Source organism: Mobula hypostoma, chromosome 5 (assembly GCF_963921235.1).
Source record: "Mobula hypostoma chromosome 5, sMobHyp1.1, whole genome shotgun sequence".
Taxonomy (NCBI): Eukaryota; Metazoa; Chordata; class Chondrichthyes; order Myliobatiformes; family Myliobatidae; genus Mobula; species Mobula hypostoma.
Window position 1 is genome coordinate 193,540,991 of NC_086101.1, and position 25,595 is coordinate 193,566,585.

At 43.2% G+C, this 25,595-nt stretch overlaps 1 protein-coding gene across 2 annotated transcripts in view; it reads right to left on the reverse strand.

The window, feature by feature from the left end:
- The window catches only part of rictora (RPTOR independent companion of MTOR, complex 2 a), a 215,735-nt gene that overhangs the window by 12,695 nt on the left and 177,445 nt on the right, over nucleotides 1–25,595 (reverse strand). For both annotated transcript variants that reach the window (XM_063049615.1, XM_063049614.1), the window contains exons 31-34: nucleotides 19,525–20,542; nucleotides 15,961–16,138; nucleotides 9,133–9,211; nucleotides 5,171–5,395 (exon numbers count right to left, since the gene is read on the reverse strand). In XM_063049615.1, coding sequence (XP_062905685.1) covers nucleotides 5,171–5,395; nucleotides 9,133–9,211; nucleotides 15,961–16,138; nucleotides 19,525–20,542 — 1,500 coding nt within the window. The remainder of the gene's footprint in view (nucleotides 1–5,170; nucleotides 5,396–9,132; nucleotides 9,212–15,960; nucleotides 16,139–19,524; nucleotides 20,543–25,595) is intronic.

Genomic DNA, 25,595 nt, shown 5'->3' on the forward strand with positions numbered 1-25,595 from the left:
CTGAGTGTTTGATGGTTAGCATGGATTCCGTGCCATGGAATTCACAACTACAGGTTCTACTGTCCATCCATTATCTCTTCGCAAGTTATAGCTTCCGACATGCGAATTTTCCAAAGCTCAGCGTCAGGTGAGGTGCTGGAGGATAGGAGGATAGTTAATGTTGTATCAGTGTTTAGGAAAGGCTCTAGGAATAAAGCAGGAAATCATAGGCTGGCGCGCCTGACATCAGTGGTTAGAAAGTTACCAATGTCAGGCTGGTGACATCAGTAGTTGAATATGGAGCTCAGGAGCTAATGACACCTAATGGCAACTCCCTTGCGTGCAGCTTCGGAAGCAGCTCTATTTCTATCGTTAATATCTTTATTTTTCCCTTTCAGGGTTCTTTGGGAGATGCAGAGTTACACGCTGACTCAGTTCTTTGCCAGAATGGGACCTGCTCTCAGGGTCTCGCGAATGGCTGTTATTCGAGATACCAAGGATGTGGCCTTCGGAGTTCCGGGATTTCGAGGCTCTGGAAGCCGATGGACTCGTGGTCAGTGCCTCTGCAGGAAATCAGTGTGTTGTGGGAGACGGAAGATCGAAAGCAGCAAGCTGGCTGCTGGCTGTGTGCCCAGAGACCTGAGTTCCTTGGGCACAGAGTTCAGAAAAAGTGATGCAATGGACTTTAACATCGTAAATCAGCGAGTTGTTTGTTACGTCTCCCCTCTCACTGTGAAATGGAGACACCCCTTTCTCCCTTATTAGGAAGGGAGAGAACCTGTGGTATGTCGAATTACCGGGTGAATGAGTAGTCCTTGGGGTACTGCAAGTCTGTGTCTTTATTGATGCGTTGCTCCACGCTTGAGTGTTCGGTGGGGATCGCTGATGCTATTTTGCTGGTGGGGGGGGATTGTTGCTTGCTGCTGCTTATGAGTGGGAGGGGGGAGCTTTGGAGTTCTTACATTTAACTGTCATTCATTCTTTGGGACACTGTTTTCGTGGATGATAGCAAAGAAAAAGAATTTCAGGATGTATATTGTACACATTCCTCTGACATTAAATGTACCTTTGAAACCTATAATTTTCTGGTTCATTCTTGATGTGAGAGCTGAGTAGGACTACAACCAGAGGTCATGGGTTAAGGGTGACAGGTAAAACATTTAAGGGAAACGTGAGGGGAAACTTCTTCACTCTGAGGGCTGAGAGAGTGTGAGTGTGGAACAAACTGGCAGAGAAAGTGGTGCATGCCAGCACGATTTCAAGGTTTAAGAGTTTGGATAGGTACATGGATGATAGGGGTAATGGAGGATGATGGCCCCAGTGCAGGCCAATGGGAGTAGACAGCTTAAATGGTAATGGACTTGATGGGCCTAAAGGCCTGCTTCTGTGCTGTACTTTTCTATGGCCCAATAGGGAATCCGCTGCCCCCTCTGGGCACTTTACCATCTCTCTGCTTTCTAGTTATCAAAGCTCAAAGTTTAAAGTTGAATTTATTATCGAAGTACAAATATGTTACCACATGCAACCCTGAGATTCATTTTGTTGTGGGCATTCACTGTAAATACAGAGAAACAACAGAATCAACGAAAAACCGTATACCACAAGATGCGCAAAAGACAACTAAGCAAATAATAATAATAAATAAGCAATAAATATTGAGAACATGAGATGAAAAGTCTTTGAAAGTGAGTCCACAGATGGTTGTGGGAACAGTAGTGTAGGGGGAGTGAAGTTGGTCCTCCTCTCGTACTTCACCAAAATCTCTCACAACAGCTTCAACTTTTCCATTTACAAAGTTATTAAGTTAAATGCAGCTTACAATAAAGAGAAACTACAGTAAGATCAAATTACTGAAGCTGAGGAAATCTGACGAATAAAAACCTAGAAAAACTCAGCAGTTTGGTCAGCATCCTTGGAGAGGGAAATACAAGATAACAATTTCAAACAGTGACCACGCTCCTTGCCTCAAAAAAAGACAACACTTCGTTTCCTAAAGAGCCTCCACAAGGTGAGATGTATGAATGTCTGATTCATATGATGAATTAAAAGAACTTCACACGCAACACACAGCGTAGAGGTTAGCACGACAGCAACAGTGACCCGAGTTCAGTTCCTGTCGTTATCCGTAATCTCCCCATCACCGTGTGGGTCAGTTCCTGCCATTAACCAGAATGATCTCCCCATCACCGTGTGGGTCAGTTCCTGTCGTTATCCATAATCTCCCCATCACCGTGTGGGTCAGTTCCTGTCGTTATCCGTGATCTCCCCATCACCGTGTGGGTCAGTTCCTGTCGTTATCCGTAATCTCCCCATCACCGTGTGGGTCAGTTCCTGTCGTTATCCGTAATCTCCCCATCACCGTGTGGGTCAGTTCCTGCCATTAACCAGAATGATCTCCCCATCACCGTGTGGGTCAGTTCCTGTCGTTATCCATAATCTCCCCATCACCGTGTGGGTCAGTTCCTGTCGTTATCCGTGATCTCCCCATCACCGTGTGGGTCAGTTCCTGTCGTTATCCGTAATCTCCCCATCACCGTGTGGGTCAGTTCCTGTCGTTATCCGTAATCTCCCCATCACCGTGTGGGTCAGTTCCTGCCATTAACCAGAATGATCTCCCCATCACCGTGTGGGTCAGTTCCTGTCGTTATCCATAATCTCCCCATCACCGTGTGGGTCAGTTCCTGTCGTTATCCGTGATCTCCCCATCACCGTGTGGGTCAGTTCCTGTCGTTATCCATAATCTCCCCATCACCGTGTGGGTCAGTTCCTGTCGTTATCCGTGATCTCCCCATCACCGTGTGGGTCAGTTCCTGTCGTTATCCGTAATCTCCCCATCACCGTGTGGGTCAGTTCCTGTCGTTATCCGTAATCTCCCCATCACCGTGTGGGTCAGTTCCTGCCATTAACCAGAATGATCTCCCCATCACCGTGTGGGTCAGTTCCTGTCGTTATCCATAATCTCCCCATCACCGTGTGGGTCAGTTCCTGTCGTTATCCGTGATCTCCCCATCACCGTGTGGGTCAGTTCCTGTCGTTATCCGTGATCTCCCCATCACCGTGTGGGTCAGTTCCTGTCGTTATCCGTAATCTCCCCATCACCGTGTGGGTCAGTTCCTGCCATTAACCATAATGATCTCCCCATCACCGTGTGGGTCAGTTCCTGTCGTTATCCGTAATCTCCCCATCACCGTGTGGGTCAGTTCCTGCCATTAACCATAATGATCTCCCCATCACCGTGTGGGTCAGTTCCTGTCGTTATCCATAATCTCCCCATCACCGTGTGGGTCAGTTCCTGTCGTTATCCGTGATCTCCCCATCACCGTGTGGGTCAGTTCCTGTCGTTATCCGTGATCTCCGCATCACCGTGTGGGTCAGTTCCTGTCGTTATCCGTAATCTCCCCATCACCGTGGGTCAGTTCCTGCCATTAACCATAATGATCTCCCCATCACCGTGTGGGTCAGTTCCTGTCGTTATCCGTAATCTCCCCATCACCGTGTGGGTCAGTTCCTGCCATTAACCATAATGATCTCCCCATCACCGTGTGGGTCAGTTCCTGTCGTTATCCATAATCTCCCCATCACCGTGTGGGTCAGTTCCTGTCGTTATCCGTGATCTCCCCATCACCGTGTGGGTCAGTTCCTGTCGTTATCCGTAATCTCCCCATCACCGTGTGGGTCAGTTCCTGCCATTAACCATAATGATCTCCCCATCACCGTGTGGGTCAGTTCCTGTCGTTATCCGTAATCTCCCCATCACCGTGTGGGTCAGTTCCTGCCATTAACCATAATGATCTCCCCATCACCGTGTGGGTCAGTTCCTGTCGTTATCCGTGATCTCCCCATCACCGTGTGGGTCAGTTCCTGCCGTTATCCGTGATCTCCCCATCACCGTGTGGGTCAGTTCCTGTCGTTATCCATAATCTCCCCATCACCGTGTGGGTCAGTTCCTGTCGTTATCCGTGATCTCCCCATCACCGTGTGGGTCAGTTCCTGTCGTTATCCGTGATCTCCCCATCACCGTGTGGGTCAGTTCCTGTCGTTATCCGTGATCTCCCCATCACCGTGTGGGTCAGTTCCTGTCATTATCCGTGATCTCCCCATCACCGTGTGGGTCAGTTCCTGTCGTTATCCGTGATCTCCCCATCACCGTGTGGGTCAGTTCCTGCCATTAACCATAATGATCTCCCCATCACCGTGTTCCTGCTGTTATTCGTAATCTCCCCATGACTGTGTGGGTTTCCTTCCACATTCCACAGACACCAGTTAGGTTAATTGGTCACACAGTATGATTGGGTGACGGGGTAATTGGAAGAGCCTGTATCTAAATGAAATTAAAAGCAATACAAAGGACTGTTTTGAACTACAAGGGTTTGAGTTGAAAATAGAAGATATATGTACAACAACTGAACTTCTGGATACAGGAAACAAGGAGTCAGTTTTAAGGAAAACAGACGAGGAAAGGTAAGCCGAAACACCTGCAGTATAGGAAAAGCAGGACAGATTAATCCACAGGACTGCCAGCATGGTGTCATTAATATAAAGTCAAACAAATTCGAATGGGGAGAGATTAAAAACTGGGGAGGAATCGATGATTCTACAGATGTGCAGAGTAAGATCCTAACTAGCTGTAAGATTACATGGTATGGAAAACACTGAGGCAGACAGGAAGCCTGTACGATGGGTAGTCAAAACTGCCCAACGCATCACCAGCACCAGCCTACCCATCAAGAATATATATATATATATATATATATATATATATATATAGAACGGTGCTGGAAAAGGGTTAATAACATCACGAACAATCCCACCCAACCTATTCCTGGACTGTTTGTCCCACTTCCTTCAGTGACAACAGGACAACCAGGCTCAAAACCAGTTACTTTTTCCAAGCAGTAAGTCTGATCAACACCTCCACCCTCTAACCCACCCCTCCACACCCCCAACCACATCATTTCCTGTCAGTCACCTTATGTACAGGCACTCCTGTGTCTAGTGTCACTTCATGGACATACAATCTATCTGATGTATCCATATTTATTGTGTTTTATTATGGTATTCCTTATCTTATTGGGTTGTTTGTGCTGTATTGGATCCAAAGTAACAACTATCTTGTTCTCCTTTACACTTGTGAACTGGAAATGACATTAAGCAATCTTGAACCTTAAGCTGCAAAAGTGACAGTACCTACCTGTGCGGTTTAAAGTGGATGCGCTCTGGCTGTGTGGTGGGCAGCCCAGAATCTTCAGGCACACACAGTAAAGGCAGCTATCATCCGTATGCTCCTGCAAGCCTGTCTCCTCTATCGCGTCAGCCGAAGGTACACCCTCCGATGCTTTCAGCATTGCTTCTGTCAAACTGATCTGTGACCGCAGCTCCTGAAAAGGACTCCGAGAACACGAGGATGATATGGTGTCTACAACAGAAGACAAGGGGAGTCAAAGCAAACTGCCTGGGACTGTACTCTTTGACAATATAGCAAGCACAGTGGATAGAGGGGAACAGATGGAACTTATTTACTTGGATTTCCAGAAGGCGTTCAACAAGGTGCCACATGAAAGACTTATCCATGAGATAAGGATGCAGAGTTGGGCGTGATGTACTAGCATAGATAGAGGACTGGTTAAGTAATAGAAAGCAGAGAGTTGGGGCACATGGGTGTTACTCTGGTTGGCAATCAGTGGTGAGTGGTGTGCCACAGGGGTTGATGCCGGGCCCACAACTGTTCACGATATACATTAACAATCTGGAAGAGGGGACCGAGTGTAGTGTATCTAAGTTTGCTGACAGTACTAAATTGAGTGGAAAAGCAAATTGCACAGATGATACAAAAAGTCTGTGGAGAGATATAGATAGGTTAAGTGAGTGGGCGAGGGTCTGGCAGATGGAGTACAATGTTGGTAAACGTGAGGTCATCTGCTCTAGAAAGTAAAAATGGAAGAGCAGATTATTATTTAAATGGTAAAAAAATTTCAGCATGCTGCTGTGCAGGGAGACTTGGGAGTACTTGTGCATGAGTCACCAAAGGCTGCTCTGCAGGTGCAGAAGGCTATCAGGCAAATGGAATGTTGGCCTTCATTGCAAGAGGGATTGAATTTAAGAACAGGGAGGTTATGCTGCAACTGTACAGGGTACTGGTGTACTGGAGTACTCCTTCCTTGAGAAAGGATATACTGGCTTTGGAGGCAGTGCAGAGGTTCACCTGGTTGATTCCAGAGATGAGGGGGTTAGACTATGAGGAGAGATTGAATTGCCTGGGACTGTACTCACTGGAATTCAGAAGAATGAGAGGAGATCTTATAGAAACATATAAAATTATGAAAAGGATAGGTAAGATAGAGGCAGGAAAGTTGTTTCCACTGGTAGGGGAGACCAGAGCTAAGGGATATAGCCTCAAGATTTGGGGAAGTAGATTTAGCATGGAGGTAAGGAAGAACTGCTTTTCCCAGAGAGTGGTAAATCTGTGGAATTCTCTGCCCAATGAAGCAGTGGAGGCTACTTCAGTGAATATATTTAAGACAAGGTTGGATAGATTTTTGCAAAATAGGGGAATTAAGGGTTATGGGGGAAAGGCAGGTACCTGGAGATGAGTCCATGGCCAGATCAGCCATGATCTTATTGAATGGTGGAGCAGGCTTGACGGGCCAGATGGCCGACTCCTGCTCCTATTTCTTATGTTCTTATGTTCAAGAGAGAGGGTATACAACAAAGCAAAATTTGTGGGAAGATAGAGGATTGTGAAGCTTTTAAACCTTATAGAGAGCAACTGAAGTGTCACTAGTTGGAAAGAGATGAAATATGAAAGCAAGCTAGCGAACAATATCAAAGTGGATAGCAAAAGTTTTTTCAAGTATGTAAAAAATAAAAGAGATACAAGAGTGGATATAGGACCGCTAAAAATGAGGCCAGAGAAATAATGGGGGCCAAGGAGATGGCAGGTGAACTAAATGAGTATTTTGCATCTGTCTTCACTGTGGAAGACACCAGCAGTGTACCGGAATTTGAAAAGTATGAAGGAAGAGAAGAGGGTGCAATTAGTATTACAAGGGAGAAGGTGCTCAAAAAGCTGAAAGACTTAAGGGGTACATAAGACACCCGGACCAGATGAACTGCACCCTAGGGTTCTGAAAGAGACAGCAGTAGAGATTGTGGAGGCATTAGTAATGATCTTTCAAGAATCATTAGATTCAGAGGACTGGAAAATTGCATAAGTCACTCCACTCTTTAAGAAGGGAGAGAGGCAGCAGAAAGGAAATTATAGACCAGTTAGTCTGACCTCAGTGGTTGGGAAAATGTTGGAGTCAATTGTTAAGGATGAGGTGATGGAGTACTTGGTGACACAGGACAAGATAGGACAAAGTCAGCGTGGTTTCCTTCAGGGAAAATCCTGCCTGACGAACCTGTTGGAATTCTTTGAGGAGATTACAAGTGGGATAGATAAAGGGGAGGTAGTGGATGTTGTATATTTGGAGTTTCAGAAGGCCTTTGATAAGGTGCCACACACGAGGCTGCTTACCTAGTTAAGAGCCCATGGTATTATAGGAAAGTCACTAACATGGTTAGACCATTGGCTGATTGGTAGGAGGTAGCGACTGGGAATAAAAGGACCCTTTTTTGGTTGGCTGCCAGTGACTAGTGGTGTTTTGCAGAGGTTGGTGTTGGGACCACTTCTTTTTTATGCTGTATATCAATGATTTAGATGATGGAATAGATGGGTTTGTTGCCATGTTTGCAGATGATACGAAGATTGATGGAGGGGGCAGGTAGTGTTGAGGAAACAGGTAGGCTGCAGAAGGACTTAGACAGATTAGGAGAACAGGCAAGAGAGCGGCAAATGAAATACAATGTTGGAAAATGACCATGCACTTTGGCAGTAGAAATAAATGCTTGGACTATTTTCTAAACGGGAAGAAGATCCAAAAATCTGAGATGCAAAGGAACTTGGGAGTCCTTGTGCAGAACACCCTAAAGATTAACTTGCAGATAGAGTCGGTGGTGAGGAAGGTAACTGCAATTTAAACATTCATTTCAAGAGGTCTAGAATACAGCAGCAGAGGTGTCATGCTGAGGCTCTATGAGGCCTCACCTTGAGTACTGAACAGTTTTGGGCTCCTCATCTGAGAAAAGGTGTGCTGGCCTTGGAGAGGGTTCAGAAGAGGATGATTCCAGGAATGAAAGGGTTATCATACGAGGCCCAAAGCTGCCAAACGCTCCTCGTTCATTCCACAGGCAGCTGCAGAGGCCAGGTCATTGGGTGTACTTAAGGCAGAGCTGGATAGGTTCATGATTGGACACGACACCAAAGGTTACAGGGAGGAGGCTGGGAGGTGGGGCTGAGGAGGGTAAAGTGATTGAATGGCGGAGCAGACTCGACATGCCAGATGGCCTAATTCTGCTCCTATGTCCTATGGTCTCTTATGAGATGCCAGAAATAGTTTTTTTTAAAAAACAGAGTGATGGGTGCATGGTACATATGTCAGTAGTAGTGGCAGAGGCAGGGACACTTAAGGTACCCTAAGACAGGCAAATGGATGATAGCAAAATGGAAGCCTATGTCGGGGGGGGGGGTGGAGAGAAAGGGTGAGATTGATCTTGGAGTAGATTAAAAGGTCAGCTCGAAGGGCCTGTACTGTGCTGTGCTGTAATGTTCTACGTTCAGAGGAGAGGGAGCTCCCTGATCCTGGTGTGCAATCTATCTTTAACTGTGATTGGTACAATGCTGAAGTGACTTACATTTCTACGCAAGAGTTCTCACCATGTGGAGATACGTTCAAAACAGGGCAGTACTCCAGTACTTCAGCAAGGCAGGAGCTGACACTGTGATTTGTGTCTTAACTCCCTAGTGTAGGTGACAACATTGTGGCCCAGATACAATGCCACTGAGTTAGAGACACAAGTACATATTTCACCTCTGCAGCTGAGATTTTTAAAAGAAAGTGTAAAGTTGAATAAATCCATTGGGCTCAGTAATTTTCTCTGCGAAGGTGGTAATTGGGGTGTAGAGCCAGTATCTGCACTGGCCTCATTGCAGTTCTCAAAAGTAATCATCTCATAAATGTCTCCTCAGTTCAAGAGAACATTAGCAATGGACAATAACCCCATCAACACGCAGAATGCAGCTGTTAGCGAAACTTGATAAACAGGTTAATTCACCTTCATCTTCAGATTCACGCCCGTGCACTGAGTGATCGGGTGGGCTGCATTTCTGCTGGAAATAAGGTATCTCCTTCACCTGTGGAAGAGCGAGAACTGCTAGCGTTAATTCTGTGGCTTCATTTGCACACACCGACTACATCTAGTCTTCAGGTTTGAGCAAATTTAATATACATTTATTAATTTAAAAATTACAGAAATTTTGCTTTTTTTTCATAAACAGTGTAGACAACAACAAAAATTAACTCTTTTTAAGTGGCATTCTCACAGAATAGCTAATGATTTAGAAGTGAATCAACGTTTAAAGAATAGCTTCTTCCCCTGAAGCCTACCTTACATATTTTGCTCTCTTCTTGCACTATTTTTTCAGAAATCTCTACAGATGTGCTGTGGGGAGCTTTCACACTGGTTGCACCATCGACTGGTATGGGGGGAGTGGGGGGGTGGGGGAGGCACGGCACAGGATAAGAAAAGGCTACAAGAAGTTGTAAACTTAGCCAGGCCCATCATGAAGACCAGCCACCCCAGCATCAAGGACACCCGCAAAAGGCGGTGCCTCAAAAAGGCATCCCTCATTAAGGACGCCCACCATTCGGGATGTGCCCTCTTCTCATTGCTCCCATCAAGACGTGGTACAGGAGCCTGAAGACAGAGACAGACACACACACAAAGTTTTAGGAACAGCTTCTTCCTCTCCGCCAGCAGATTTCTGAGTGGTTTATGAACCCTACCTCACTTTTTGCACTACTTACTGAATTTAATTTTTTATATATATAAAACTTACTGTAATTTAGTTTTATTATGTATTGCAATGTTCTGCTGCTGCAGAACACAATGTATGCCAGTGATAGTAAATCACAAATACACCAACCATTCCACTTTGAAGGCAGACAGAAAGTAAGTCAGATGAGAATAACATCCTTGAGAAGTGCTTTAAATGTCAGCCATTTCCAGGACTCAAACACCAGGCCGCACAGTAGCACAGCAGTTACGCCAGTAAACAGGGTTCAATACCCATCGCTGTCTATGAGGAGTTTGTCTGTTCTCCCTGTGATCGCACGGGTTTCCTCAGGGTTCAATTCCCATCGCTATCTGAGGAACTTGTACATTGTCCCTGTGATCACATGGGTTTCCTCACACTTTCCAAATACGTACCGGTTACGGTTAGTAAGCTGTGGGCATGATATGCTGGTGCCGGAAGCATAGCCACATTTGTGGGCTGTCCCCAGCGCATGTTGGTTTTTCACGCAAACAAGACATTTGACTGACTATTTTGATGTACACGTGAATAATAAAGCTGAACCCTTTGTCCTTTCCTTTCCCCCATGGTCCACTGTCCTCTGCCATCAGATTCTTTCTTGTTCAGCCCTTTACCTCTCCTACTGATCACCTTCCAGTTTCCCACTTCGTCCCTCTCACATTTCCCCTCAACAGGTCTCTATCACCTGCCAGATTAGAAAACACAGCAGGGCTACTGAGCTCATTCTGTTCCTAAAACTGCAGGTTTCCTCCAGGTGCTAAGGTTTCCTCTCACAGTCCAAAGACTTACCAGTTAACTGACTGGGGTTAAATTGGGGGCTGCTGCGCGGCGTGGTTTGTTGGGTTTGAAGGTCTGTTGGGTCCAACTGTTTAAATTTTAATTTTAATTTTCTTGAAAGTTTAACAAATAATTATCTATTATTTTAAGTAGCCTTCATATACATAACAGTTTAATGTGCCTCTAGTGTCATAAAGAAAGCTTTTGGCACATAGGTCTTCATAAATCAGAATACTGAGTACAGGAGTCGGGATCTTTTTATGCTTTAGGTTAATGATTTGGATGATGGAATTGATGCCTACGTTGCAAAGTTGGCAGACAATACAAAGATAGGTGGAGGGACAGGTAGTTTTGAGGAAGTAGAGAGGCTACAGAACAACTCAGATTAGGAAAATGGGCAAAGAAATGGCAGATGGACTACAGTGTCGGGAAGTGTATGGTCATGAACTTTAGTAGAAGAAATGAAAGGGTTGACTATTTTCTAAATGGAGAGAAAATACAGAACACTGAGGCACAAAGGGAAGCTGCTTACCAAGTGAGGAGCCCATGGTATTACAGAAAAGTTACTGGCATGGTGAGAGCATTGGATGATTGGTAGGAGGCAGCAAGTGGGAATAGAAGGATCCTTTTCTGGCTGGCTGCCAGTGATCACTGGTGTTCTGTAGAGGCCGGTGTTGGGACTGCTTCCTTTTATGCTGTGTAACGCCCTGGGAAAGATTTCATTGCTAATGTAATGGTTGTTCTGTAGCAGCAGTGTTTGGGTTATGACTAGAGATAATGGGGGCTTTGGACTGTGTGGTGTCCGATGATGGAAAGGAGTTTTGTTTTCTAGTTGTGTGCCTGAGAGCGAGTTGTTCTAGGTCTTTCGTTCAGCGGAAGATGGAGAGAGAAGATGCCAGAACAGAGAAGTTGTAGACTGCACGATGGAGTGCACTTGGAATGGGGTCGGGAGTTGACAACACCCGGGGAAATTGATGGGGGACTAACGGACGGGAGACCCTGAGCGCCAACGTGCACATTAGACTATTTCGTTAAAATCAGCCCTTTTCTTTTTGTTTTCTTTATTAACCCTCTAGTCAAATGAAGAATTATAAAGATAAATCGTTTTCAATTGCATATGGTGTACTGTTTGTAATTTTGTGGTACTGATTTGTAACAGGGAAACACATCACGCAGCATCCACACAAAGAGGAGGTTTTGCACCTCAATCTCACACGTCTGGAGGGGCCAGAGATGGTCTGCCCTAGACTAACGCCACTGCCCAAACCCGAGGGTTACACGGCTATACAGCGATGATTTAGATCAGGGGTAGGCAACCTTAAGCACAAATAATTTTCCAGCATGCGATATTCATCAATTTGAGGCAAAACATAACTAGATGTATTTAAATGGATAATTCCCATATTTCAAGTTTTTTATGGCACTTATCTGGCCCACCGTCTGCTCATTAATACGCGATCCGGCCCACTGAGGCAAAAAGGCTGCCAACCCCTGATTTAGATGATGGAATAGATGGTTTTGTTGCCAAGTTTGCAGATGATACAAAGATTGGTGGAAAATCTAAAAATCTGAGATGCAAAGGGACTTGGGAGCCCTTGTGCAGAACACCCTGAAGGTTAACTTGCAGGTAGAGTTGGTGGTGGGGAAGGCAAATGCAATGTTAGCATTCATTTCAAGAGGTCTAGAATACAAGAGCAGGGATATGATGCTGAAACAAACAACAGAGATTCGGCAGATGCTCGAAATCAAAGCGACACACAAAATGCAGAGGAACTCAGCAGGTCCCTACTTCTCATCTTTCTTTCTCCAGTCCTACTGAAGATTCTTAGCCCAACACTCTTTTCCATTGATGCTGCCTGGCCTGCTGAGTCCCTCCAACATTTTGTGTGAGTTGCATGTGATGCTGAGGCTTTTTAAGGCAGCGGTGGGATGAGTGTTTTACCGAGTGCACCATGTGCCGTCCGCAGTTAGTGACGGGCCTTCGTCACAGCCTCACCTTGAGTATTCTGAACAGTTTTGGGCCCCTCATCTAAGAAAAGATGTGCTGGCATTGGAGAGGGTTCAGAGGAGGTTCACAAGGATGATTCAGGGAATGAAAGGGTTATCATATGAGGAACGTTTGATGGCTCTGGGTCTGTACTTGCTGGAATTCAGAAGGATGAGGGGGGATCTCATTGAAACCTTTCAAATATTGAAAGGCCTAGACAGAGTAGTTGTGGAAAGGATGTTTCCCATGGTGGGGGAGTCTAGGACAAGAGGGAACAGCCTCAGGATAGAGGAGAGCCTATTTAAAACAGAGATGCAGAGAATTTTCTTTAAACAGACGGTGGTGGATTTGTGGAGTTTGTTACCACAGGCTTGATAGATTCTTGACTGGCCACAGCATCAAAGGTTACGGGGAAAAGGTCAGGGAGGTGGGGGGCCGAGAAGGGGAAAAAAGGATCAGCCATGATGGAATGGCAGAAGACTCGATGGGCAAAATGGCCTAATTCTGCTCCTATGTCTTATGGTCTATGGTCTTACAATATAAAAGCAAGGATGTAATGTTGAGACCTTTACAAAGCACTAGTGAGGCCTCACGTGGAGTATTGTGAGCACTTTTGGGCCCCTTATCTTAGAAAGGATGTGCTTTAACTGGAGAGAGTTCAAGGGAGGTTCATGAAAGTGATTTCAAGACTGAATGGCTCGTCATATGAAGAACCTTTGATGGCTCTGGGCCTGTATTCACTAGATTTCAGAGAATGAGGAGTTACTTGATTGAAAATCGAACGATGAAAGGCCTTGTTTGCAGTTCTGTACTACAGGAAAGATATCAATAAGACTAAATGAGCACAGAGAAAATTGATAAGGATGCTGCCAGGACCTGAGTTATAAGAAAAGATTAAATAGGTAAGGACTTTATTCCCTGCAGCTTAGAAGATAAAGGGGTGATTTGATAGAGGTATACAAAATTATGTGGGGTATAAACAGGGTAAATGTAAGCAGGCTTTTTCCAGAGGTTAGATGAAACACTAACTAGAGGTCAGGGGTTAAGGGTGAAAGGCAAAACGTTTAAGGGGGAACATGAGGGAAAACTTCCTCACTTGGGGGCGGTGACAGCTGCCAATGAAGCGGTGGATGCAAGTTTGATTTCAACATTTAAGAGAAGTTTGGATAAGTACATGGATGGGAGGGCTATGGAGGATTATGGTGCAAATGCAGTTTGATGGGGCGAAGAGCCTGTTTCTGGGCTGTAGTTTACTATGACTCTATGCCTCTAGTGGCTATACACAGTATAATACTGGAAGCTTTGTACTGTTTGTACTGCATTAAGTGCTTTTCTCTTTAGTTAACATTCCACTGGACTTTTGATCAAGTATTGTCTAATTATATACGGCTGCCCGAATTTCTGATTTTAGAATGCTAGGTCCTTCAAGATTCTTCTTTATGTTCAGTTTTTCTCCTCTTTGGTCTTCAAAAAGTTCTTTTATATATTCTGCCCAGACAACATTGCTGTTGAAATGATACTGGCCTTAGAAGATCTTGGAATTGAGAAAATAACAGAAATAGCAAATGAAATCTACGATCATGGGGAGATACCTGATGATTAAGTAAATCAGTGTTCATCACACTTCCAAAGAAAGAGGGAGCAACAGAATGTGAGTTACATCGTACAATAAGCCTGATGAGCCACATGGCAAAAATTATTCTCAGAGTAATCATGATGAGAGCAAGATGTTGTATAAAACCAGAAATCAGTAAAGAACAATACAGCTTTGTGGAAAACACTGGAACCAGAAATGCAATTTTCATGCTACAGATGATCTGTGAACGAGCCATCCAGGTACAAAAAGACATCTACCTATGTTTCGTCAACTATACAAAAGCTTTTGACACTGTCAGACAGCAAGATCTTGACATGGATGGGAAAGATATACATTTCTTAAGAAACTTATACTGGGACCAGACAGCATCCATCAGAATAGAAGGAAAAGTGAGTGAGTATGTGAATATCATGAGAGAAGTCAGGCAAGGTTGTCTTTTCGCCAGACTTATTCAACCTGTATAGTGAAAATATCTTGAGAAGTATCAAAGACATCAAAGGATTCACAATTGGAGGCCATAATATAAATAACACCAGATATGCTGATGACATTGGACTAATAGCTGACTCAGAAACAAAACTTCAAGAACTACTCACTATAGTGGCAGCAGAAAGTAATCGCAGAGGCCTCTCAATCAACACCAAGAAGACAGAAAGCATGGTCATCTCCAGAAAGACAAACATCCCACAATGTGTGATCAAGATTGGAAATACAAACATCAAACAAGTCAACAAATTCAAATATCTTGGCAGTCTAATAACAAGTGATGGTAGGTGCAACACAGTTATCAAATACAGAATAGCAATGGTGAAAGAAGCTTTCCAAAAAATGAAGACCATATTAACAGACAGAAAGATGAGCACGTACACTAAAAACAGAATAATGCAGTGCTACACTTATTCTATCCTGACTTATGGAAGTGAATGCTGGACCATTTCTCCAGCAATGGAAAAGAGACTAGAAGCAGCTGAGTTATGGTTCTACAGGAGAATATTAAAAATATCATGGACCACACACACATCAAATGAAGAAGTTCTCAGAAGAGCCCAAGCAGTTCGATCACTCATACCAACAATAAGAGAAAGACAACTCAGATTCCTAGGACACATCATGCGGAAAGATGAACTAGAAAAACTCATACTCTCTGGAAAGATTGAGGGGAGCAAACCTAGAGGAAGACCGCGGCTTATGTACATCAAAAGCATAGCCAGGTGGCTACACATCGAGGAAATGGAAGTCATCTAAAAAAAGGATAGATCTATATGTAAAGCCATGGTCACTAAAGTCCGCATCGGATATGGTACCTAGACAGACAGACATTGTCTAATTGGTTGTCTCTTATCGATGGAATTTTTCTCATCTCTATGGCTATAAACGTAGCTGTTTTATGCTAGGTGCCATCTTTAGATCTTCTCTTCTAGTAAGGCCCCCCGACACCGTTCTGTTCCTGTTCTTTGTGCTATCAACTCTTAACAAAATGATTGTGAAGCACCAAGTTCTATCCCTCGTTCCTGACTTCTGAAAGAACCTTGGATTTAAACACCTGAATCCAAAATAAAATAAAGAAATGCTGAGATAACTAGCAAGATAAACCTCCCGCGCGCCCCCCCCCCATGACCACCTGCCTTCCTACCCACACACAACCACATGCTTACATTAAACAGATAAACACAATGTGAGCTCGGGCCCCAGACTACCTGATCCTACCTGGAACAGCTCATTGACGTCATTTGGCAGTGCTAGGCCAATGTAGTCATCCGTGCTGCCATAGGTGGCGTTGGAGACCATGGAGCGTACGGAAGATGAGCGTTGAAGAGTTGTGTGATTAATCGGACTCAGTAAATCCTCTTTGTCCAGTGAGGCGAAGCTCAACGCTTTGATGAACCTGAACAACAGGAGACGAATGGAGATCAGAGGACGAGTGACTTCCCATTCCAACATCTCCTTACGGCCCCCACTACTGCCACCAAGAGGCCACTCTCTTTCCGTCTGGCTAGCCTCCAACCTGGTATTAACAGTAATTTCTCTGATTTTCAGTAATTCCCCCCTCCCCATTCTCTTTTTCCATTCCTCAGTCTCGATCCTCTTATCCCTTCCTTTCCCAACCGCCCATCACCTCCTTCCGGTGACCATCCTCCTTCCATTTCTCCCTTGGTTCTCTCCTCTCAGATTCCTTCTTCTCTTCCTCTGCCTTTCACCTCACAGCTTCTTACTTCACCCACCTTCCTCCTCACCTGGTCTCACCTATCACTGGCCAGCTTGTACTCCACCTCCCACCTTCTTATTCTAGTTTCTGCCCCTTCCTTTCCAGTCCTGATGAAGGGTCTTGACCTAAAATGTCGACTGTTCATTCCCCTCTATAGATGCTGCCTGACCTGCTGAGTTCCTGCAGTATTTGATGTATATTGCTCCAGGTTGAAAGTTCTCTCCACTGGCCAACTAATGGCCCTCAATTTCACACACAAAGTACACCGAACAACATATTACAGCACTTCCTCTAAGACAATTGGCCTTTCTCTCTCCTGATTTTGCTGAGTAATACTGCCAGATCATTTCGACCATCAAACAAACAGTAGGAGCCATTCAGCTCATTGAGTCTACTCTACCATCCCATCATGACTGATTTATTTTCCTTCTCAACCCCATTCTCCTGTCTTCTCCTCATAACCTTTGACACCCTGACTAATCAAGAACCTATCAACCTCCGCTTTAAACATATCCAATGACTTGGCCTCCACAGAAACATTCCACATCCACTCTATCTCTGCCTTTTAATATTCAATGGGTTTCAATGAGAAAAACCCCCTTTTCTAAACTCTAGCGAATACAGGCCCAGAGCCATCTAACATACCTCATATGTTAACCTATTCAATCCCGGGAACCATTTTCATGAACTCCCCGGGAACCTCTCCAATGGCAGCAAATCATTTCTTAGATAAGGGGTTCAAAACTGCTCACAATACTCCAAGTGCTGTCAGACCAATTCCTCAGCTCCTCCCATAGCTCACATTGTCTCTGTTGATGGACACTCGAACCTACTGGACTGGCTGCTTCAGGGGTCTGCAGCTCAGTGCTTCACCTTGCAGGCTGAAGTACAAAATGCACCTCACCCTTTTTCCCAGGTGTAGACAATTCCACTTGAAAGGCCTAGTTACAGTGGATGTGGAGAGGATGTTTCTAATAGTCTAGGACCAGAGGGCACAGCCTCAGAATACAAGGCATCTCTTTAGAACAGAGAGTTATGGGGAGGACAAGGAGAATAAAGTTGAGAGGGAAAATAAATCAACTCCAATTTACCTACCCATGATAATAAGTCCACTCTCCTCAACTCTGAACTGATTCTATAAGCTACAGACTCACTTTTAAGGACTCTATCATGCTGTCAGTATTATTTGCACATTGGTTGTTTATCTGTCTTTATGTATAGTTATTCATAAATTCTATTAAGTTTCTTTATTTCCTTAAAATGCCAACACAAAAATTAATCTCAAGGTAGCATATGGCGATGTATATACTCTGATCATAAATTTTACTTTGACTTTGCTCTATTATCCTTGCTTTGGCAACCTTCTCCATGATCCAAAATGCCAATGATGTTTGAGTCACTGACTCAGTAAGATAACAAGTGTTACAGGATGTCCAGGAGGTAAAGAAACACTGTCCGTGCACCTGAAATGCCACAACCTTCTCATGTATGAACTTAGAATCAGAAAATCATAGCAGGGAAACAGGCCCTTCAGCCCATCTGGTTGTGCTAAACCATTAATCTGCCTAGTCCCCTGGACCACAGATAGTGCTCCGTATCCCTCCCATGCATGTATTGTTTGTTTATTATTTCTTTATTTTTGCACTTGCACAGCTCGTCATTTTCTGCACACTTGTTCAATGCCCAAGCTGGTGCAGTCTTTCATTGATTCTATCATGATTATTATTCTATAAATTTGTTGAGTATGTGTTATGTCCATAAGAAAAATGAATCTCAGGGCTGTAAATTTACCTTGAAGAGTCCTTGTGAGTGAGTCCACGGTTTCTGGGATGGGGCAAGTGAAACTGAGTGAAGTTATCCCCTCCGGATTCATCACCACCTTTGATTTGGCCCTCAACAGTGGTGTCATCAGCAAACTTAAATCTGGCATTGGAGCTGTGCTCATCCTCACAGTCATTAAGTGTAAAGCGAGTAGAGCAGGGTTCTTTTAAACTCGCTCTCCCTCCATGCAATCCAATGTCTCCTCGGGGACATATTGTCCTCAAACAATACCTGCACTGAGGAGAATGTGGAACGGAGCCACTTCAGGGAGAGTTTAATCGGGCAGAAGTGACAAATGCCTGAAAACACGTACCAGACTCAAGGACAGCTTCTGCCCAGCTGTTATAAGATTCAAGATTGGTTAACGTCATTTCCAGTACACAAGTGTAAAGGACAACAATGATTTGTTACTCCAGATTTGATGCAGTGCCAAAAAAAACCAATTAAGATAAAGAACACAATAAATATGAATACATAAGACAGCTTATATCCATAGATTGATTGTATGTCCATAAAGTGACAGTAGGCACAGGAGTCTGTACATAAGGTGAATCTGACAGGAAATGATAAGGCTGTGGTGGTTGGGGGTGTTAGTGGGTGGAGGTGTTGATCAGCCTTACTGCACGAGGATAGTACTGATGGACTCTCAACCTCACAAACTACCTCATTATGGTCTTTCAGCTCACTGCCTGCCTGCACTGCACCTTCTCTGTAACCGTAACACTGTATTCTGCATGGCTCCAGTGACCCACAGTGCTGTGTTGTGGGCTGCTGACAGAACATGTAAGTATACCATACCACTTCCAAACTACAACCTAACATTTCCCTTTAAGCACCATACTTTTAAATTGTCTCAACGAACTATCGATTTCATTACCGTCTGAAAGACTTGGAGGACTTAATCTTCATCTTAAGTTCTCAATATTTATTGCTTATTTTTATTATTATTATTTTTGTTCTTTTTCTTTTTGCACATGTTGCCTTTTGCACCTTGGTTGTTTGTCTGTTGTGTGTGGTCTTTCATTGATTCTATGATGGATTTATTGAGGATGCCCACAAGGAAATTAATCTCAGGGGTGTATATGGTGACATGCATGTACTCTGATAATCAGTTTATTTCAGACTGTTATTACTTTCCCCTGTATTACCTCAATGCACTGTGGCAATGAATTGGACAGTATGGACGGCATGTAAAACAACAGTATCTCGGTATACGTGATAATAAGAGAGCAATTTAGGATTACCTTCTTGGCGTTAATCTTGAGTCCAAACTGCCTGTCTTCATGGTAATTGTGTCTGTAAACAATACGTCCTTTGCTGGCGATGCCAGGGCCTCAGAGTGCGACAGTGATGAGTGCATTCTCTGCTGCTGTAGTCGTTTCAGGGTGGCGTAACCAAAGGCATCACGTGGGGTTGTGTAACTGAAATTGTAGTCAGTCAGGCTCTTTACAGTAGTGACGGAAGGTGCTCGGAGCGACTGTGCTCTTCGAGGGAGGGTGTGAGATGATCCCGGGGGTACCAGTGACACAGAATTTGACTTAGCCAGAGGTAGGTGGTTGCAACGGGGCGTGGGAGACACACTGGTCTTCACTGTCCGTGCACTGACAATTGTGTTCAGGCTGCCGCACTCTGTGTCGAGACGGACAGTTTCACCAGAGGGACTAGAGCTAACTGAACTCATAGAGCTAATGCCACTAGTCGTGGTGTCTGTGTTAAAGCTTTGGCTACGGCTTTTGAACTGGGTGCTAGTATTGCCGTCCTTAGTCAGCTGCTCCTTGTGGTTTTCCCCCAGCAGTGTCTTTGGACGCTTTAGCTCAGATTCCCAGATGCTCTGTGAACTCCCCCCATTGCCGTGGTCCCTATTCCCAACAAATGACGTCTCCAGGCTTAGTGTGTGGCTCTTGTGCATTCGCGCACCATTGAGAATGCTTGTGAGCACTTCACTCTGCTGGTACTCAGTGCTGTTGGCCGGCTCAGTGACTGCCCGGATACGATGATGCGCCTGCTTCCTGTCTGCAGCCACCTTGGCAGACTTGGACTCACTACTGCTGCGCAGTTTCTTGCTAGGCAGTGAGGTCAAGTTGTTGAAGAAGCGCCGTGTGACGAACTTGGAGGAGGTGAGGATGCTTAAAGGGCTTCGTTCCTTTTCCTTGGCGGACTTGGGCTTCAGTGGCAGCGGCTGGTCTCCCTCTTCGGTGATGTCTAGGAAGAAGGTGCTTGTAGTGCTGCTTCCGTAACGATCATCCTCCATTATAAACATGCCTGAAACAGCACCCACAGTTAGAGTCCGTTATAAACATGCCTGAAACAGCACCCACAGTTAGAGTACATTATAAACATGCCTGAAACAGCACCCACAGTTAAGAGTCCATTATAAACATGCCTGAAACAGCACCCACAGTTAAGAGTCCATTATAAACATGCCTGAAACAGCACCCACAGTTAGAGTCCATTATAAACATGCCTGAAACAGCACCCACAGTTAAGAGTTCATTATAAACATGCCTGAAACAGCACCCACAGTTAAGAGTCCATTATAAACATGCCTGAAACAGCACCCACAGTTAGAGTCCATTATAAACATGCCTGAAACAGCACCCACAGTTAGAGTCCATTATAAACATGCCTGAAACAGCACCCACAGTTAAGAGTCCATTATAAACATGCCTGAAACAGCACCCACAGTTAGAGTCCATTATAAACATGCCTGAAACAGCACCCACAGTTAAGAGTTCATTATAAACATGCTTGAAACAGCACCCACAGTTAAGAGTTCATTATAAACATGCCTGAAACAGCACCCACAGTTAGAGTCTTATGGAAGTTGGAGCTTTTTAACATTGACGAGTCCAATTTAATATGGTACACAACTCTCTTAATTCATCACTTGGCAATATTAGCAGCAAGATATTTGTATCGGTCAAAAGCTCCCTCCTTCAAAACATCATGCCAAGTATGTGAAACGGAAGTTGAGAATACAACGGAATTTTCCACAAATTGTGCCAATACCCTCAGCAGCATACGCAAAGTAGACAGTAGAGATGTAGCTGATGTTTTCGTGTAGGGGTTCTGGCTTTATGGTCTGTGGCACAGTAGCATAGCAGTATAACGCTCTACTGTGTCAGCAATTGGAGCATTGGGGTTCAATTCTGTAAGAGGTATTGTACATTTTCCCCATGACTGCGTAGGCTTCCTCCCACATTTCAAAGATACACAGGGAGACTTCTGGTAGAGTTCATGGAGTGAAGTCGTGTTCTTGACTCGCTCCATTACTTCTATGACTTTTTTTTCCTATGATCAGCTACATTTAAGCTAACCATTAAGGCATCGACTTTTATAATACTTTGAAACAAATTGTGGTTTTTGATATTCGGATGTTTTTAAGGTCTGCTATGTCTAAGAACGGAAAAAACGGGAAAGACGGCAAACCTCCGGTTAGACCGAAAGGTACTGATCTTCCTCCGACTGAACCATGGGTGACTTTGAAAGCTATATCGGATCTAATTCAAATGGAAATTTCAACCTCTGTAACAGAGCTGATTCGTGCGGAAATTTCAATTAATCTCCAGAAAATTGCCGATGCAATCGATAAAATGCAAACATCTATCACGGAACATCAGTCTGCTATATTTAATCTTCAAAAATCCACGCAACAAAATGAACTCAAGATGGGGAAAATTGAAGAAACAATTACTGTAATGAAGAAAAAACTTGACTTTCTGACTTTTAAAAACTCTGACTTAGAATCCAGAATGCGATGGCAGAATATTCGAATTATTGATATTCGGGAAGCTGCTGAATCTGACAACCCTATGAAGTTTTTTTTCTCAACTTCTAAAAGATGCATTTCCCACCGTATTTCCTGACCAACCACCATTATTGGATCGGGCTCACAGAGTTCCATCATATTTGTCTAAGTCAGATAAACCTCGGCATGTCATTTTACGATTTCATTACTTTCAAGACAAGGAGAAATTGCTTCGATTCGCTCGACCTAAAGGTTACATTGATTTTTTGGATCTTCATTTCCGATTCGTGGAAGACTTTAGCAAACAGATTCGGGATCAACGGGTTCGTTACAGATCTGTGATGTTGGAACTCTACAAGATGGATTTAAAACCAGTGCGTTTAAGGATTCGCACGCTTGATGGGGCTCCCCATTTTTTTGATTCTCCATCAGATGCCCAGAGTTACCTGGATCAATTTTCATCTTCAACATCTTAATTGTAATTTTTAATTATCTCCGTTTGATCGGAGGCTGTTAATCTGTTCGGTTTAATTTTTTTTTTGCTTTATATGGGCAGAAAAGTTTATTTTTGGTTTAATTAACATGGTTGCCAAACTTTTTTTTCAACTGCGTCATTCCTTTCTTTTTCCCTGGGGATTCTGGGTGGTTATTCCCTCAGCATCATTTCACGTACTTCCTTTGAGGCCTTAAACTTTGTAGTTTTCAAATGTACTTTTTGTAGTTTTTCCTAACTAGGCTATGTTAATTATCTCGTTTCTTTTTTTTTGTTTAATCATAGGGTCTGTTGTTCGTTATGGTTCTCTTTATATTTACTGGCTTTTTCTTTGTATTATATTGTGTTTGTCTTGATTGGTCTACTTTTTTTTTATTCCTTTACTGTTTTATAACTTTAGCTGATCTTTTTATACTTACACTTTTTTTTAGTGAGCGTCTATCGGAAGTCATGGGGGTAGTCTTAGTGCTTGCTTCTTTCTGGCTGGTCTGCTTCAGATTTAGCTTTGGGGTCATGGGGTAGGGGTGGTGGGAGGGGCTTCACTTTTTAGTTTTTTTCTTCTTGGGCTACTTACATTTCTGAAGCATTGGTTGAGCTCTCTTTCCCGTTATCTCTTGTTTGTTCTGTTCCCTTTCCGGGTTCGTGGGTCGGACCTATTGTCAATCCTTTTTTTTGCGGGTTGACTTTAGGGTTTATGGAGTCTACTATTAATTTTGTCTCTTGGAATACTAACGGTCTTAATCATCCAATTAAAAGCAAAAAAGTTTTTAAAGTATTCCGGAGACTTAAAGCACGTTTTATTTTTACAAGAGACCCATGTGCGGAGGGGGGACAGACTACGTTTTTTTAAATTTTGGAATGATCAACAGTTCCATTCAAACTCTAATGCTAAGATTCGAGGTGTCTCTATTTTTATAGACCCTTCAGTTACTTTTGTACAACATAATATTATTTCTGATCCGAATGGTAGATTTCTATTGGTTAGTAGTCTACTCTTTAATAAAAAGGTAGTTTTGGTTAACATTTATGCTCCCAATATGGACTGTCTGGAATTTTATAAATCATTATTCAATCAGTTCCCGAAATTGAATGAGTTTTCATTGATCTGGGGCGGAGATCTTAATACCTGTTTATCTCCAGCTTTGGACCATTTGGCTCCTCTACGGACCTTACCCAATAAATCTGCAACTTTGATTAACTCATGCCTCTCTGATTCTGGGTCGACGGACATTTGGCGTTTTTTGCATCCTCAGGAAAAAGATTTTTCTTTTTTTTCCACATGTTCACCATTCCTATTCAAGAATTCATTATTTTTCTATTGACTCTCGTCTTATTTCTTCAGTGGTTAAATGTGATTATAACTCTATAACCATTTTGAATCATGCTCCACTTAAGCTTTCTATTAAAATTCTGGCCAATACACAAAATAATAGACAATGGCGTTTTAATTCGCTGTTGCTTCAGGACTCGGATTTTGTTAACTTTATGAATGAACAGATTGATCTTTTTTTAACAATTAACTATACAGAAGATATTTCTATGAACATCCTTTGGGATACTTTTAAAGCTTATATTCGTGGTCAGATTATCTCGTATTCTACTGCTTTGAGGAAGAAGCTGAAGCAGGAGGAGCTGGTAATTGTGGACAAGATTAAGGAAATTGATAAGAAATATGTTACAGCTCCCTCTGAGGAGTTGTATAAACAAAGAACTGAACTTCAAATGGAACACAGTTTATTACTTTCGTCCTCGATTGTAAATCAGTTAAAGAAAACGAAGTGAGTTTTATGTACATAGTGACAAAGTTGGTAAACTGTTGGCTAATCATCTGAAGACTAATTATACTAAATTTCAAATTAATCAGATTTATAATCAAAATGATCAACTGATACTTGATCATGCTGAGATTAATCAAGCCTTTTCTGATTTTTGTTCTTCCTTATATCAATCAGAGTCTTTACAAGACTCTAAATATATGAATGACTTTTTAGATAACCTAGATTTCCCTAAGATTTCACAGGATACATCTTCAATGCCAGATACTTCCATTACCACTGATGAGATTAAGAATGTTATTTTTTCTATGAATCCGGGGAAAGCTCCTGGCCCTGACGGGTTTACAGCAGAATTTTATAAATTTTTTGCACCTTCATTAATCCCTTGGTTATTTAGGGTTCTGGAGGCTTCATTAAAACTTGGTAAACTTCCCGAATCCTTCTATAGAGCGTCAATCTCTTTAATATTAAAGAAGGATAAAGATCCTGCTCAATGTGCATCTTATAGACCAATATCTTTATTAAATGTTGATTCTAAAATTTTTTTCTAAATTATTAGCAAACAGATTAGAAAAAGCACTTCCTTGTATTATTTCGGAAGACCAAACGGGTTTTATTAAAGGTCATTACTCTTTCTATAACATTTGCACACTGTTAAATATTGTTTACACTCCTTCACAAAACATTCCTGAGTGCGTTATTTCTTTAGATGCTGAAAAAGCCTTTGACAGAGTAGAATGGCCTTATTTATTTAAGGTGCTTGAAATGTTTAATTTTAGCTCAAAATTTATATCCTGGATTAAATTGTTATATCATTCTCCTATGGCCTCAGTTCGTACTAACTCTTTAAGTTCACCCTTTTTCCCTCTTTCTCGAGGTACTAGACAAGGTTGTCCTCTTAGGTCTTTATTATTTGATATTGCATTAGAACCTCTTGCAATTGCTATTCGAGAATCTCCCAATATTATTGGGATAACTCATAGAAACATAGAAAATAGGTGCAGCAGTAGGCCATTCAGCCCTTCGAGCCTGCACCGCCATTTATTATGATCATGGCTGATCATCCAACTCAGAACCCCGCCCCAGCCTTCCCTCCATACCCCCTGACCCCTGTAGCCACAAGGGCCATATCTAACTCCCTCTTAAATATAGCCAATGAACTGGCCTCAACTGTTTCCTGTGGCAGAGAATTCCACAGATTCACCACTCTCTGTGTGAAGAAGTTTTTCCTAATCTCGGTCCTAAAAGGCTTCTCCTCTATCCTCAAACTGTGGCCCCTTGTTCTGGACTTCCCCAACA